Source organism: Vespula vulgaris, chromosome 15 (genome assembly GCF_905475345.1).
Source record: "Vespula vulgaris chromosome 15, iyVesVulg1.1, whole genome shotgun sequence".
NCBI classification, from domain to species: Eukaryota; Metazoa; Arthropoda; class Insecta; order Hymenoptera; family Vespidae; genus Vespula; species Vespula vulgaris.
This window is the reverse complement of record NC_066600.1, coordinates 4625001-4642939: the sequence shown is the minus strand read 5'-3', so window position 1 is coordinate 4642939 and position 17939 is coordinate 4625001. Positions and strand designations below refer to the sequence as shown.

Below are 17939 nucleotides of genomic sequence, written 5' to 3'. Positions count from 1 at the left end.
AAATCGGCTGACAAATCAGTCTAAAATACACATTATACTCCATTTATTGTATATTTAAAAATCATGTTATTCGTATTCATAAATATTACTTATTTTTCAAAATACAAATCTTAACGACTAATAGTCTATAACAATGGTAGTAATAATAATTATAATAATAATAATAATAATAATAATAATAATCATAATAATAATAATAATAATAATAATAATAATAATAATAATAATAATAATAATAATCATAACGCATCAGTATCAATAGTAATAGTAATATAGTACTCTATAGTAAACATAAAAATAATAATATCAACTATACAAAACTGTAAAAATAATGAAAGAAGTTATTAATACCACTTCATATAGGAGTAAAATGTTACGTTCATTTTTTTTTAATCTCTGTCAGGCCATTATATTAAAACTGACAAATTTACAATCTATGTATTCTCTTTTTGTCTATATATATATATATCTAGAATTTTAGAATATAGTACACATATGCCATATAGAAATACAGAGTTTGCATCGAATTTTTTTATTTCTTCGTAAATGAACATTCCATTTCAAACTATATTTTACAAAGACTATTTTCATTATCACTTTTTTCTAAGCAAAGGCTACTTCCTAAATTTACGATTAAATTAAAAAGAAGTCTTTCGCTAACTATGCAAGTGATACATTTTAGGAAAATTTGTATCATTTATTCTAAGTTTATTTGTATATATCATGGAAACATCAATATATGACGAAATAAAACTAAGTCGTACGCAATATCTGTATTTACACTACGCACCTCCGTTTTACTATTAGCTTTTTATATAATTAAGGAGGCCATGCCAATAAACGTTATCATATAACAATGGAAAATATTAAAGATGGGGTGTATGTATCATACGTTATACTGTATGAACTAATCCTTCAAATATTGGATATCTGAAAAAGAAATTGTTAGTGTAAATTAATTAATTAATAGAAATTGTTAATATTAATTGAATCGGCTTACATACTTAAATTATATTGATTACGTATACAATTCATACTGGATTTGACTGACTAGAGGTTGTTCTACACTGTGCTTCAAGTGATCTGAGTTTTTCAAGCCTGTGCATTGGATCCAGTAGACTTTTTTCTTCTATTTCAGGAGTTGTAGTAGATTCTATATATAGTTAAAGATCGATGCGGTATTTGATTTAGATTTAGAATAAAATTAGCACTGTCTTGAGTCGGTCAAGCGTAGAGTGTATGATTTATTTATATTCGATTACTAATTAATTTTTATAGATAACCTGTATTGTAATGATTCATTCTTGGTATAACTCCTTGATTTCGTCGTGCCTGATCAATTTCTCGTAATCCTTGTTCTATAAAGTCCTGGAAGAACTGATGTGACTTAACTAAGAAAGGTTGAACATCTGCATCAGGATATTGAAGTTTAAAATCATAAAGTTGCATTAAACCCTACAAAATATTAAATAAGGATGGTTTAACAAAAATTGAGATCATATAATAATTTCAATATCAAGAAATGCTATTGCAAACCTCTTGCATATGTTCTTTTGATCCAATTTTTTTGAAGATTTCTGCCAATTGTTGATGAGTAGATTTTGATAAATGTTTTTGCATCTTCACTGTATTATTGCTTTTTGACATTGGTCTTGACGCAGTGTTTATTTCATCTGGTTTGAATGTCTGTAAAATATATGTTCAATAATTTACAAAATTATCTTTAAATATAGTAATCATTTATACTTACAGCAATTAATCTTATTAAATAAGAATGTAATTCAGATTCATTTGTGTTATTTATTTTTGTCAGATGAGTGAGTATAGTGCTTCCCTTAACACGTGTCATACTGTGAAGAACTGTTTTTATTGTTCTTAGTGGAGTATCAGACCAACGCTTCTTCCACCAAGTAGTCGGATAATCCTGCAAATATTAATTCATATAAATCTTCATCGTATACAAGAAATATTATAAATACAAACTGTAAACGAACCTTCAAAAATCTATGAACTTCTAAGAGAATAGTGTCATAATCCAAATCTGCTGCCCAATTTGGGAATGTTTTCACAATTTTCCACAAACATTTCATCACCAATTCTTCATATTTGGGAGGAGCATTTGATTCAGCACACGCATGAAGTAGTTCTATTAATACACTAAAATATTGCAAAAATGCAAATAACATTTGTTCTTTATAAAATCATATATGCACCACAAAGGTTATTTCTACAATATTTTTATATTTGATATAACTTACCATATAATTGTTGTGTGATTTGAATTATCGATTATTTTAACAACTATATTATTTACCACTCTGATATATGCTTCTGCTTCTTGTAAACGTTCTAATTTACATTCTGCCAGTAAAGTGATCATTTGTTCAACGAGTTCTTTTAAATGTATGAGTGGAACATTTTTAGCAAGTATTCCAGTATCATAAAACTGAGAAAAATTGACAATATTAATATTACTCTATAAATATATCTAATTATAAAAAAAAATTATTGAATATTTTTATTTCTTACCGTAAGTATCACCATAAAGGTATTTCTAAATCCTTTAGATACGTCTGCACTTCCTTGATGTAAAGGATATGTTTGTAAAAACTTTAATTGCATATTCACCGAACTAATGAATTTATCTTCTCTTGATTGTAATAAACAAGCTTTATGTGATCTTAGTAACTGCAAATAAATAAATAGAAATTACGTTCTGATAAGAAATAGAAATCATGTAATATAATATTGCGTTCATATAATATTATATTCCTTCATGCAAAATATATTACTAAATTATATAAAACCATTTCTATATTATACTAACGTTGTCAATACTGTTCATTGATTGTATGGCTGTAGGTAAATCGAGACTAGCCATTGCAAGTATAGTACGTTCAAGATTATCTTCCTTGGAATTAGATGGTCCTTCAGGTAATACTGTTGCCGATTTTGGTACCAATAATTTCGGTGGTGATATTGGTATCATTCTATAATACATTATAAATAAATAAATAAATAATTTTGTATCATTTACACGTTATAACTAAAGGTACTTACTGAGTTTTATGAGGATTAAGATTAATTGGTTCATCGATATCAGATATAGTAGTATCTTGAAGAACAGGATTCCTAAATTTTACTGGAGCACTCGATTCAATTTTTTGTAGAAAATCCATGTCCAATCCAAATGGTCCAATTGCTTCTGTTTGTCCTATTGGAAGTGGATTCCTATAAACATATCAATATATTAAAATATCTGCAATGAATCGTATAAAATAAATTTCAATACAAACTTGATACGAATATTTGATACCAAATAATCATAACTACAAAGTTCTACTATTAAGTAATGGTGAATGTATATTTTTTTGTACTATTTCATACTACATTTAAAATTATATTTTTTGTTATTTTGCATTAAACTGAATTAAAGTTCTATAAGTAATTAAACTATTAATGTGGTAAGTACAACATTTGTACGTATATTATTTAGTTGCAAAATAACAGAAAGTTATATAAATTAATGATCCATTTTTACAACACAAGAGGATTTTTTTTATAATTTATATAGTACCACTTTATCTTACTTTAAATTATTTAACTTACTTTTTTTTTTATAATAGAATAATATTTACATGACATGCAGATCAAACAAAGCTATTATTAAATGATAAATCGGTACTTATTACTAACGAGACATTAGTAAATAAAAAAATAATTTATGATATTATTACTTTCTACTCATTCAAAATAAAATAAAACATAGAAGGGAAAAGGTACGAAAGAAATGTTGAACATTACAGGAATTTTAAAGCGAACGATTAGCCCAACACCATAATATTTCATACTGAAAGTAAAAGAAATTATTAAGAATCACAAACATGTTAACATCATCTTGATCATTTTTAGGAGGTAGATGAGTATCTTGATTAAGTTCCTTCTTTACTTCACAAGTTGACTGCTCTATACAGCGTTCCTTTGATTGTTCATTATCAATTTCTGTTGTTTCGGCTGTTATAACTTTCGTCCTGCAAGATTGTTATAAAGCAAGCACATGCGAACATAAATAAATTAATAAAGGCAATATTATGGGCTGAAAGATATTTGACGTAATCTTTCGATCATAAAAAAATAAATATTTTCTTTCGTTTCGTGTATACCACCATAATAATTATTCGTATGAAGATAATAAATAATATATACATTCAGTTTTAAATATTGAAGCATGCTAAGGCTTTCCGCACTTTCTGAAAGTACGTGTACAATGGATAAAAATCTAATGAAATAGAGGATGTAAATAAAAATGGTTTAATAGCATACTTAAACTTACAGATTATTAGACATTTCATCTTCCTCATCCTCCTGTTCTGGGATTTCTTCATTTTCTTCTTTATAGTCACTTTCTACATCTTCTGTCAGAGGAACAGTGTCCGTGATCGTAGGTACAATTCTAGTAGAAGATGTTGATTTTACGGGACGATTTTTCGCTGCCCTTTTAATACGTTCATCCAATAACGATTGATCCTTTTCTGATATCTATGTTAAATGTATATTATAAAAATAATATTTTTCAATAAGAATGATGAATGATCAGATTAAAAATAAAAAGATTTTTTTTTAACAATTTACCTGACCAATTAGTTTAGTTATTTTTTCACCTTCCAGAAAATATGCTTGTACGATACAATTTAAAGCAGCATTGCGAACAGAATTATCACGATCTGCTATTTGTTTAGCAACTTCTTTTAATGCTGCTGCTGGAGATGGTTGACATACACTAACTCCATAATTTTCTATAAGTGACCCTAATTGATCTAAACATCCTAAAAATCGTTTCTTCGATTAATAAAAAATTTCGAAATTTTTATTTTACTTCGTTAAACAATGTATTAAATTCATCTTTTTATTAAAACATTATGAATACCTGTTCTTTGACGAGCGTTCTTTGATTTTAGGCCTTCCATTACATATGAAAATAATTTGCTGACAGGATATACAAGTGCTATTTGTTTAAATAATGCACGCACGCCATTACGTACAGCGTCTTTTGGATCACCTATCTAAAAGAATATTCATCTTATTATCTCATTTACTATATTATATATAAAATTATTCTTAATCATTAAATACAATAAATTTTGCTGATATACCTTAATAATAAGATAAGGAATAAACGATGCAGCTTCATTTTCTAACATGTGATACTGATCCTCTATTAATAAATTGAAAACGGTTTGCAAATAATCCAGACCCTTCAATAACACAGAAGGATTAGTATCAAAAAATCTCAGAGTTAACCACTTAAGAATAAGATCGAGATTTGAAACCAATGCTTTACTGTTGCCAGGAATATCCTAAAAAATTAAATAATATATTTACAAGGTAAAATCTTTACATAATTGCACAAATATTTTCATTAAAATATTCACCTCTGTTAATGATTCAATAGCTTTTAAATGATATCGAAAATCAGAATGAAACATATTCGTCATTAAAGTCTTGTTCACATTTGCCGCAGTCATAAGTTCTTTAAGTAGTTCTACAAATTCTTCCCTTGGTGTTGTGAAATTCCATTTTAAAACCTTCAGTTTTTGTTCATCGATGACTCGTTGATGTTTTAGATTGTTAGTTACTAGCAAAGGACTATTGTCGACATCTTCATCCTTTTTACGAGCACTTCCTGGTTTGGATGATGCTCCTCCCTAGAATATTGGTGGTATCAATTATTTAAAAAATTAATAAATTAATTTTCTCAAATATGAAAAACATTAATGAACTAAGAATTTATGAATTAAGAATTAAACTGAAACTAAGAATTAATGAATTAAGAAACAAACCTTTGGTTTGACTACTGCCTTAGCTATTTTTGCAGCACCTCCACTTTTCACGGTTTTCTGTATATTTTCATCTGATAACTGTTTCTTAGATAAAGGTTTTATAGGTAAGTTAGGTCGAGATTTATCTAGAGCAGCGAGTACCACTGTTCTTGAACCAGGCTGTAATTAATAATTTCAGATAATTTGATTATTGTTGTTTGCGAAACATACAAAATAACTTTTCTTTGATTAATATTATTCTTTTTATGCACAAACGATATGAACTTTTATTATACACACTTTATTAGCAAAATTATTTTGAGTGAATAATAATTTTCTCATACCTTTAATTTTTCTGTATTTCTAGCCATTGTTTCATAAGAAAGGTGAATCATGAATCCTAGTACAGCTTCTTGAGCATTCTTTCTTACATCAGAATTTCTATCCTCTAAATTATTATATAAATGAGGAATACAAACAAGAAGTTCTTCTTTTGGTACTTGTTTTACAGGAACTAAAGAAAAAAAGAAAAGAAAACAAGAATTAAGATATTTAATATAATAAAATATGACATTATCATTATTGAAATGCACGCTTACTTAATGGTAACTTTTGGGACAACCAATTCCACAATTCAGCTCTGAGCGTTGGAGATCCAGATTTTAGAGCATCTCCTATAATTTCTCCATCAAAGAATTCTTTGTAACCGCATTGTTCTCCCCATGTATCAATACATGAAATTGCAGCAGTTCTTATCCAAACCTAAAATACATTGTTGTAAAATATATAAGAAGCTTAATTTTTTTTTATTAATTAAAATTATTGCAAGTAATTCAGTAAAATTTACTATAAAAATATACTAACCTTACTATCTCCAAGACATTGTATGAAACCAGGTAATAAAATCCTTAAATGTTGTTTTGCTGATGTACCTAATGACACAGCTAACGTTTGACATATACCTAAAGTTGATTGTGCAATTTTACTATTACTATCGACTAATCGCAATGCTAATCCTTGTGGTAAATCACCAATAGAGCCCTTTATATATTTTGATTCATTCAATATAGAACTTATTTTTTGTAATCCTTCATTTCGTACCTATTTTTAAAAATATAGAAAGATTCAATAAAGATAATTATAAATATACATATATCTCTTATAATCAGTTGAAACGAAATCTTAAATTTACCTTCCAATTCTTATCAGATAATTCACTAAGAAGACTTTCTGTAATTTGACTGCTAATGTCAACCCGTGGAATTAAGTCATTTATATTTTGGTCACTATTTTCAACTTTTTCATTAATCTCAGGTTCATCAGTATCGTCATTTTTACTTTTCTTATTTTTTGCACCTCGTATAGGCACAGGTGGATTTTCCCCATTATGCTAAAATATGAAGCAAAAATAAAGTAAAATTTAGGTAATATTAATAATTATATAATATGCATTTGATAATATATAATCCTTAAATGATATTTACTTTTTCGCATTCTTGTTCAATTTGTTGTTTAAGAGATGGTTTTTCATTATCAAAAAATGTAAGCAGTTGTCTTCCCATATATAAATATAAAGTGCCAATTAGTGTTATAGCAGCAGTACGTACACCAGGATTAGTTGCTGCTACTGCTTTCTTTATATTTTCTATTAAAGATTTGACATTAACTCTATAATATAAATATAACATACATTATAAAATGTGTAAACATAAAATTAAATAATAAAATTATCTTCGAAGTATTGGATCAATACATACGTGCAGCCAAATTCCATAAGACCCCTACTTAACCAAAGCAATGTTTCTTGTTGAACTTTGGGATTTTTTTGATTAAATGCGAATGCAAGTATTTCATTTGATACATATTCAAAACTAGTAGCACTCGCTATCGATAGAAGTGTCTCTGATGCAATTGGACTATTTTTTGCATCTCCTAATTTTTCTGTTATATCTATAATGCAATATCCAGAAACAGTGCTGAAAATATAATAATAATAATAATATAATAAAATAATATATACACATTACAGTTCAATATTAACATAAAAGATATAAAATATATAATAAACGATTATACAAACCATGAAAATGGATAATTTTCTGCCAAAGTTTTTATAATTTCCAATCTGTGTTTTAGAACTTGAAAGTTCATATCTTTGAGGCCAGATTTCTTTGCCAATGTCCTTACAATGACTTGTGTAGATACGTCTGTTGGTTCCATATCCTTTACAATCTATAAGAAAATAAAAGTTTAAATATTTTACTAATTCTTTCAAAATTTCAGGTAAAAAAAAAAAAAAGAAATTATTTGTAGTACCTGAGAAAGCTGTTCAACAGCAGACAATCGAGTTTTCCAATTACTATCTACAAGTCCTGAAATTACTTCACTTGGTAATATTTGCGAAGCCATTTCCTCTATTTCTTTCCTCTATTTCTTCAGTACTGTAATCCTTTTCTACTTTCACATTTGAAGATTTCTTAGAAGCTATAATAATATCATATATATATATATATATATATGTATATATTATTTATAGTATGTGTGTGTATATTAAATGTTTAGAAAAGAATATGTTTATCCTAGATTAAATTTACCTAAATTTGTTGAAGAAGAAGCAATTGGTTTTCTTGATAAACCTTGTTTAGTCGTATTAGTATTCGACCTTTTCATTGGTTTTGTTTCATTTTCTTTTGATTTTGTATTTTGTTCCACTTTAGCTGGTGCTGTTTTGGGTCTAGGCTTTGAAGACTTTTGCGCAGGTGGAAGTTTAACTATTATTACAACTTTCTCTGCACATTCTTTGATCTGATATATAACAAAAGAAATTATAAAAACTGTTAAAAATTTTCTTTATATTTGTTGCTTTTAATAATTAATGAAGTAAATAAGCAATGATACTATCAAAGTAAGTACATACCTTAGTCATTTTTAAATTATCTATGTCTGTCAAAAACGGCATCATAGCTTTTTCTCCAACTAATTTCATCGCTGTCGCAATTGCTTCTGCTGAATTATCTCTAACGGTAGGATCTGAAAATAATGTAATATATCATTTGTGAGCAAATATTTGAGATTTTTATATACAAGTTCGATGAGCAAATATATTAAATAATAAATTAAGTATACCTGGTTCATTTAATGTTTTTAAAAGTGTTGTTGTATATGCCTTTAATAACTTTTTATTTAAACTCGGCGAAGGAGTACGAGCAAAACATCTTGCTAAATATGCAGCAGTTTCTGCTTTTACTGCAGGATTTTTATTTTCTAATGCAGCAAGTGTATCTTCCAGTATAAGATCGATTGTTATCTAATACATATAAAAATAATATTTTCAATTATTCCCAATAAGAAATAATAAATATAAATACTTACACTAAGAAAAATTGCATCTGCAGCTTCTCGAAGCGCTTGTACAACATTTTGCTTCTTTTCACGAAATTTCTCCAAAATAGCCGCCAAACACGATGTTGCATAAGATTGAAATCGTTTTCTCAAACCTGTGGCTAAGCCAGTTAAACATTTTCCTGCTAATGCAACGACCAATACATTTGTATCTTTAGATATTACCTATAAATAGATAAATATTGTTAAGTTCTTCTTAATAACTTCTTAGTAATAATAATTATTATGACGTTATTCAAAAATAACATTAACTTTATTAAAATATACATACCTTTTTCAATGCTTTCACTACTTCTCCATAATCACCATTTTCTAACCTTGGATTTGACACAAGTTTTTCTAAAATTTCTAAGGCTTCTTTTCTCTCTTGCCATTTCTTAGCTTCCAATTTTTCATAGAAATCTTTAGGTAATTTAGAAAGTATGTCAACGGGTTCTAGTAAATCATATGGATCTATGTCTGGTGCTACGTCTCTGTCAATTTCTTCTTTCTCACCTGTAAAAATTATCCATCTTGTATAATAACTTGATAAAATTCAAAACAAATGAACAGCTTACCTTCACTATCGTCACCCATTATTGGATCACTAACACATGTTGTTTTTGGTTTTTGTGATTTCAAGTAACGTTTAGGTACAGCTCTTTCATTTCCTAAATTATTAAATTCTGTCTCTAATTCTGTAATGTGTACTGGTTTTAAGGTATTCAATTGTTGCTTCAATGGAGCACCTATCCATCTGTATTGTTATTTCATAAATGTATGAAGATTATAAAAGGATACGTAAAATATTAAAAACTATTAATTTTTCTACATACCTGTACATTTCAATGACCAGTGCTTTACCTTCTTCTCTAACCATCTTATCTCTATCTTCTAAAAAACTAGGTATCTTCTTTATTAGAGGCTTGACGTTAATAACTTTTGATCCAAATTCACTATAAAAAATTACACATTTAAGTAAATGTAAACTTGAAGTAAATGTTAAACACGTATCATAAATGTTATGCAATAACATTTTTAATTTTTAACTTAATTTTTTAATTTACCTAAGACTAAGAGTCAAAGCAGCAATGCAAGCAGATACAATTTTTGGATTTTTTGCCTCTGTTCCTTTCAGTAATTCCTCTTGTACTGTTTCATGTTTTTCTATTTCTATGTACATTAATGTTATTTGTACTGCCAAATCTTTCGTTTTAGCTTTGGGTGCAGCAATACATTTAGTCACTATGCCATTCATAACTTCACCAACCGTTCTAAAAATATATAATACAATGTAAAAATACAAAGAATAAATGATCACTTAAAATGTCATTGAACCTTTCTTTACATTGCTATAAAATTGTTCTTACTTTGTACACTAAAAATTTATAACTTACTTTCCCGCAACAGCCGCATTTTCTACAAAAGCTAACACTGCCTCTAAACCTTTCTCCTGTGCTGCAGCGTTACTATCCAATACAAATTTTTTAACAAAACCTAAAAATTTATTCCATTCTGGCGATTTTTCATCGTCTATGCATTGAAATGTTTTTACGCATTCTTCATATCCATGTAATCTTGCTCTCCATGACTATAAAGAAGAAAAATAGAAAAAGAAACAAATAAATATACTGTTTATATCAATATATTAAAAAAATAAATATTAACAATAATACCTTATGTACACAACGCTCTTCTAATGGCAATTTCATATACTCCGTATCTTGCTCCATATTTTGGGACCTGATTTATTAAAATGTCAATTATGATAATTTCAACATGAATACTTATGATGTATATTCATCTCTACAACTAATGACTAATAGATGTACTATATATATTACATTGCTTAGTGGTCTTTTCAATAAGAATTTTTCCTTGAATCACGCAGGAGAGAAATATAACATAGTCACGTGATCATTCGCGCGACCGCAATAAGGGAATGCATTACTGCACGTGGGATAAAAAAAAACGTCAGTATTTCACTAATAAATTATTATTAGATCAATTCTTTTGCAACATTTATTATGAGAAAAAAAATCGATCTTTTCATAATCGATTGAAATTTTAATCTATGAAATTATTATGATAAATGATATTAATCTATCGTACAAATTCAAAAGTGGTCATTTGAAAAAATTTATTTTCCAACAATTCTATGAAGAAATATGATTTTCAATTGATTATTATCATTGTATGATGATCATATTTAATAAAAATGCAATGCTTATTTGTAAATTGAAAATTATACTTAATTTGAAAATGGCGCTAAAAAATATATTCGTACAAAGGATACTGAAGATAACACAAAGCATAGAAGGAAGGGATATCAGCGTCAACTAAAATCGTTACCTTTTGTTCGGCAACTTTTTATTCAATATTTTTCTTTTTGTTTGACTTTCAGTAACTGAATGGCTACATTCTATTGTAAGGAAATCGTATGTTCTCCTTGCAATTTTTATGAATGTTATGTATATCAAAGTAATCGATCTGCGCAGTAGAGTAGTGAAGATAGGGGGAACAAGAGGAATTCTCTTTTATATATATTTTATGCATGTATCTGTTCGAGAATCTTACAGTTGCATTTGAAACCAACAATTTTTTAGTATATCATAACGTATATAAAGAGTTATATGTTAGATTCAACGAATAAAAATCGTTTATTATTTCTACGAAATGAAAAAAAAATAAAAAAATAAAAGGTTAAGGAAGAAGAACCAAGCAACACATATAATTAAGGTTATGCTTCTATTATAATATTACCTAGTTCAAAATATGTTGCACCGATGTAATGTTTGCACCAACTATTTATAAATAAAGAACTATCATGTTTTTTCTTTCTTTAAAATAAATACACGATATAGGAACTTTTACATTATAGCGAATATAAGTTTCAAATACAAAGAGATGCGAGTATATTATAATAGTTATATATTTAAAGTGGAAATTGTGTAAATATATAAAAAGAATCATAAATGGCCATAATAGTCTTGTTATAAAAAAATTCAGAATTATATATTGTCTCTAGCTTGTATGGAAACAATTTTTATTTGCATTGTATTTAACTTATTCGTAATAAGTTTCTGTAATATAAAGATTTAGATAATACTCGTTTTCAAACCGATTATTATATGAAACTCCTATTCTGCACAAGAAAGCTATAAATTTCGAAATATAATGCTACATATATAGATTTACTAATAAAAGCTAATAAACAAAAGAATTTTTAAGAAACTTTCGAATATATTTTGCCTTGTAAGATAAATATGTTCAAAGAATGATTTTTTAAATGAATATATTTTTGTACCTTATTAATATACAGAAGTCTCTTCGAATAAATATTCGCAAAAATAGCATTTAAGATAAAGTAGAAAAATGTAATAAAAATATATGAAATAAAGATAAAAGAATATTATCCATATTTCTAAGATAAGTCAAATATATAATCTATATAAACATATTGAAATAAGATTACTTTTTCTAAAGGTATTAAAGAATACATGTATTAAATATTAGCTATTACAGTTACAAATGATAAACAAGCAGCGTCTAAGTGAAACCAAGAAAATTTTTATTAAAACTTTTGTTATAACATTAGGGATAATATATATTTCTTAATTTTTGTTTTCATACTTCGATTATTTTCTTCTATTTTCTATTAAACGTTATTTTGCAAATATTTATTTGAAGTGATTCCTATATATTTATAACATATGATATATTTTCATTATACAAATTATCTTTTAAATATATCTGCTTTAAGAAAATAAAATATGTCTAAAAATTCTTAAATAATTACTTTGTTTTTTAATATTCATTGAGAAGTATAAGTATCTACATTATAATTAAGTATAAAAGAGAGATATTTTTATTTTAGAATATAAATTAATTATTATTTGTCAATATACGTATAACAATATAAAAAAATCAATGAATATGAGATTAAACTTTATATAGAGATATTTCAAAATTGATAATGAGTTGCAAATATTAAGACAATTACAGATAAAAGTAAATGCAACAACTCTGTAAATTAATGTCAAGTACGTTCGAACATTAAAGGGATAAATTAAAAATTTATTCGTTAAAAAAATTATTAATATCACAATTGTAAGACAATGTTTTTATGTTGTACGTACACGTTGACGACATTTTATACGACAAAATTTTTGTATGAAAGCATCTTAGAAGACATAATGAATAATATAAGCCGTTGCTTTGTAAGTAGTACTCACCTTTTAAGAAGACGTTAAAAAAAGGTCCCTTCACAGAGCTCGTTAGATTTTTCAGTAAATTCGTTTTGTATTGCCTTATATAGTCCGTTTTAAACGAATTGCTAATAAAAAGGAAATATTAATGATTACGTTAGATTGATGATTTCTATAAAGACTTGATAGCCACTAGACATTTAACAGTCAATTTTCAAACATACGTGCTACTACCTTTAACCGTCAAACGTGAATGCAAACAAAAAGATGATTGCTTGCGATACTTTCCGCACAACAAATTGTAGAATCTCTTCAACCTAGTTGGTTAGTCGTAATCTCAATAGATGGCATTAAAGTAATTCGCCATAGACGTAACGATATGATCATATTCTTTTCACTTTTAATTATTGCATTTGTAATTTGTTATCGATTATCTTTTTATTACAATTACGATTACAATCAAAAATATTGTAATATAAAGTATAAATATTTGTTAGACTTTAATAACAAAAAAAAGTAATGATACAAAAAAAATATAAAATAGCACATACATATGCATGTATGCTTGATTCTTTTTAACATTTTAATAAAATATACAGAGTATACAAAAAATATAATAATTTTTAATTTTTTATATAATTTCGTGAATAAGAAAAGCAGTGTTATATTTTATTCTCGATTATAATGACTTTGATCAAAATGTAGAAATTTTAGGTTATTTCATTTGCTGTGATGTAATATAAATGAATTTTCTTCTGATTTACGATTGGTGGAATCATTTCACTATATATATATATATATATTCACTGTGTGTGTGTCTGTATGTATATATATATATATATATAATTAGTGACATGGATATAATGAAAAATTTTTAGTAAAATAAGAATAATTTCATACTATTTGCATTTGTAAATATATTATTTTTCTTTTTTTTTTTTCTTTCTTTAAACATTTACTCTTCTTAAATGTATGTGTGTGTATGTACGTGTATTAAATGATCTGATAATTAACGTTATTTAATTTCTCTTTCATTTTTATTACATATTTAATTATAATATTTTAATTGGCAAATAAATTAATAACTTTTACTCAAATACTATACATTGTTCGTAAATAATATACAAACATAATGCAATGTTAATGATCACAGAATATTCATTTTTCAATCTAACTTGAATTGATTTAAATAAGAACTAAAGAATTAATGACATTTTTACAAATTTAATATTGTAAGAAGAAAATGTTCGATTTTTTGTTGTTTTTGTACTTATATAAGAATCGATAAAAAAGTTTCAAAAAAATGGTGCAGAAATGTACTTTGATCGATTATTATAGAATTTGATATGTAAATAGTAATAATTGGTGTAATTTCGTATAAGTGCCTCATGCAATCAAGTATTTTTAAATACATTTTTTTTTTTTTCGTTTGAGTAATCTCATCTTATAATATAAACCAAATTTTTTTCTCTTTGTATTTTAAATATTTCTTTTAAACAAAATTAATAATATTTATCGAGATTCGAAGTATTTCAATATATACAGCACTAATCTTTTAAATAAGTTCCCTTATTTCCGACAAGATGTCTATTATTTTAATCAACAAATTGACGATTTCTATCATTTAAATGATTTCCCTGTAAAAGTATAACTTGTGAGGTAGGTTCGTGGAAGAACACTTTATCGTTATTTTGCTTCTCTACAGCCGTAATTACTTTGCAAGGCATATATTGTTGACTAATAGATTTATCGTTATTATGAAAATAAATCGGGATTCTCTGTGTGTTTAGATCTTTTTCAATGGCCAAGTATTTCGTTGGTTGATCAACATTTGGGATTATTGCACACTCATTACCTCGTTTTTGTTCGTGTACAGAATTTAGAGCACTGACATACATGTTTTGAGACTCGTTTAATGTTAATAATTTAAGATTCTGTAGTTCGCTAAAAGCATAGACATGTGGATCATTTTCACGGAACATAAATTGAACATTCTGCGACGTAACAGGAACAGTAGATTGTTGTATCATAGATTGACTAGATAACGGTTGTTCATACGCCGTTAAATTATTAGGTTTTGATATTAATCCTTGATTAAATATTTTTTGTTCGGTACACGGTTTCATCGATTGATTTATAATTTGAAAATAAATAGGTTTACTCTCATTGTTATCTTGACAATTTTGTGTCGTAGTATATTTGTCGCATTGTGACGGGTTTATAAATGTTACTTCGGGCTGGTATATCCGATCAGGTTTCGTCGACTTCAGTAATAGAGATTGATTATCGTTCTGTATTTCCTGTCTTAAAATTTGACAATGTTTAGAATGGTTGGTATCTGTTGTTCGATGAACACTCGTAGGTTGCGTAGCATCGTGATTTTGAGAATAACGCGATTGCATCGATCCATCGTCGTTAAGTAATATACCTTCTGAAAATGTCACGGATTTATGTGATTTGCGAAGTTGCGTAGATTTTTTCACATCTTTATTCAGATTCACTTTATTCTTATTTTTTTTTATATTCATTTCAACGGGTATACAAAAGTCTACCGTCTGATGCATAGAAGATTGTTTTTTTAATGGCATCGTACAACGTCGACTCTCAAGACATTTATTTGTCTTAACAAATTGAGTTTTAATTATCGAATTATCATTCGAAGATAACGATGAACAAATGTTTAGGTTGAAGTCAAGATTTCTTTTCGATGGTTCTTTAAAATATGCGCCGTTACGTTTACCATTCAAAAGATGAGTAAGGTCGGTTATATTTGTAGGTTCACAAACGGATCTTCGAAGAATTGCTGGTACGTGTTTCAAATTTTTAGTAGCTTTCCATGCCATTGCACGATCATTTAGATTCGTACATACATCTTCCTCATGTATATTGTTGGATTCCCGTATCCTGTGTCTTCTTGTACGATCTTTTACAAAATCTTCAATGAATTTTTGTGTCTCTATACAATGATCTCCCGATATATTTGCTTTAGGAGATTTGCTGATAAACATCAAATTATCGTCTTCTCTATCCCCTGTATCTTTCGTATCGATATTTTCCGTGTGTCTATATATATACTTTTTATTATTTTTAACTTGAAATTCATCGTCACCTCCAAACTTCATATTACGTTTGACATTATTGAGATTACGTTTCGCACATCTTTGACAATTGATTTCTTTCTTATTTTCATCATCCGTTGAAGAAGTAATCGTAGAAATAGGTCGATCGAACAGTTCAGATGGCAAATGGAAATTAGATAAATGATCAACATTTATCTTCTTAATTTCTTTAGACGGTTTTTTCGGTACAGAAAATAGAATATTATTTGATTGCATTTTATCTTCGATTTCGCGACTAAATTTTGGCGATATTTCAAAGTGCGAATCCTCAACAACGTCCGCTGTTAATGATTCCGAATGATCAGAAGATATATAAGATTCTGATTGTATGTTCGAAACGTTTTTACTATCGTTTTCATCGATCGAAGATTTCAACGTATTTTCATTTTTTAAATCATCAAAATAATCGTTAATATTAACGTCCGGTCGTGAAAAATGTTGTCTCATAGCATCCGTATGCATATGTTTAAGATTTTCTTTAACTTTTAGAATTGGGTCTGAAAATATGTAAGCCTCCTATATTATATTCTTATGGTAAATTAAATAAAGTTTGTAGAAAGAAAAAAAAAGAAAAAAAAAAGGAAATCGATAATGTATGTGGTACAAAGTTTTTGACATTGAGTAATACCTGGCAAATCTGGAAGGATCATCGTATCCTGATCGTCGAAATTTTCCGAACAAATAATCGCACAGAATTCTTCGTATCGATACATCGCGGACCATGAAAATTTTCTCGAACCTATCAACTGACTTTTCGAAATTCTTTTTTGACATTGTATTTCTTCGTCCGATGAGACGATTCTTTCGAACAGTTTTTCTTTTTTACTACACTTGACTCGTACGGTATTAGGTGAGAGTCTGAAAAAGAAAAGAAAAAAGAAAGAAAGAGAAAAGAAAAGAAAAAGAAAGATTACGTAGAATGCATATAAACTGCATTCTAAATCGTTGTATGAATTTTAAAAAAATTTCTGGACAAACTATAGTCTTGTTAAATTTGTCTCGTTTATGTATATATGTGTGTGTGTGTGTGTATATATACATATATGTACATATGTATTTCTCGTACCAAAAGAGGATCGAATTATATAGGTCAAATGTAAAAGAGAAAAACACACACGCGCACACACATATGTATATAACTGTACGGCTACGTTATATATCACGTTCGTAATGAAAAACGTACTCGAGTACATCTTCGGATCTTTCCGATGTGTCTTGATCTAAAAATTTCGCAACTTCTCCTTGTACTCGTGCTTTATAAAATTTACTCGGAGGTAATTTACCTGAAATCCATCATCAATGTCGTTACTTTATTTATTATTTTATATTGTTCAATTTAATGGACGTTTGTATTGCACACACACACGCACACGCGCAAACACACACATACATGCATACACACGCATAACATA

At 27.3% G+C, this 17939-nt stretch overlaps 2 protein-coding genes across 4 annotated transcripts in view; both read right to left on the bottom strand.

Annotated features, from left to right (window-relative positions):
* Positions 1–14: 14 nt before the first annotated feature.
* On the bottom strand, positions 15–11576 carry LOC127069574 (protein mini spindles). Its single transcript, XM_051006722.1, is given in 37 exon segments — positions 15–930; positions 1005–1153; positions 1284–1455; positions 1537–1686; positions 1751–1924; positions 1995–2157; positions 2259–2446; positions 2530–2688; positions 2828–2990; positions 3061–3231; positions 3885–4031; positions 4334–4539; positions 4633–4826; positions 4928–5063; positions 5154–5357; positions 5433–5705; positions 5841–5999; positions 6164–6333; positions 6419–6581; positions 6684–6920; positions 7012–7209; positions 7304–7487; positions 7577–7795; positions 7900–8051; positions 8136–8237; positions 8239–8303; positions 8414–8624; positions 8737–8849; positions 8946–9126; positions 9192–9386; positions 9493–9716; positions 9779–9957; positions 10037–10156; positions 10268–10474; positions 10598–10791; positions 10877–10943; positions 11553–11576. Coding segments are annotated over 35 exon segments (5952 nt in total). The 5' UTR covers positions 10934–10943; positions 11553–11576; the 3' UTR covers positions 15–930; positions 1005–1031.
* Positions 11577–14584: 3008 nt separating this feature from the next.
* The window catches only part of LOC127069408 (uncharacterized), a 5365-nt gene continuing 2010 nt past the window's right edge, over positions 14585–17939 (bottom strand). For 2 of the 3 annotated variants that reach the window (XM_051006395.1, XM_051006396.1), the window contains exons 4-6: positions 17711–17810; positions 17156–17385; positions 14586–17024 (exon numbers count right to left, since the gene is read on the bottom strand). In XM_051006395.1, coding sequence (XP_050862352.1) covers positions 15004–17024; positions 17156–17385; positions 17711–17810 — 2351 coding nt within the window. In that variant the 3' untranslated portion in view covers positions 14586–15003. Of the gene's footprint in view, positions 17025–17155; positions 17386–17710; positions 17811–17939 lie in introns of all 3 variants that reach the window. The other variant, XM_051006397.1, reaches the window with a different exon arrangement.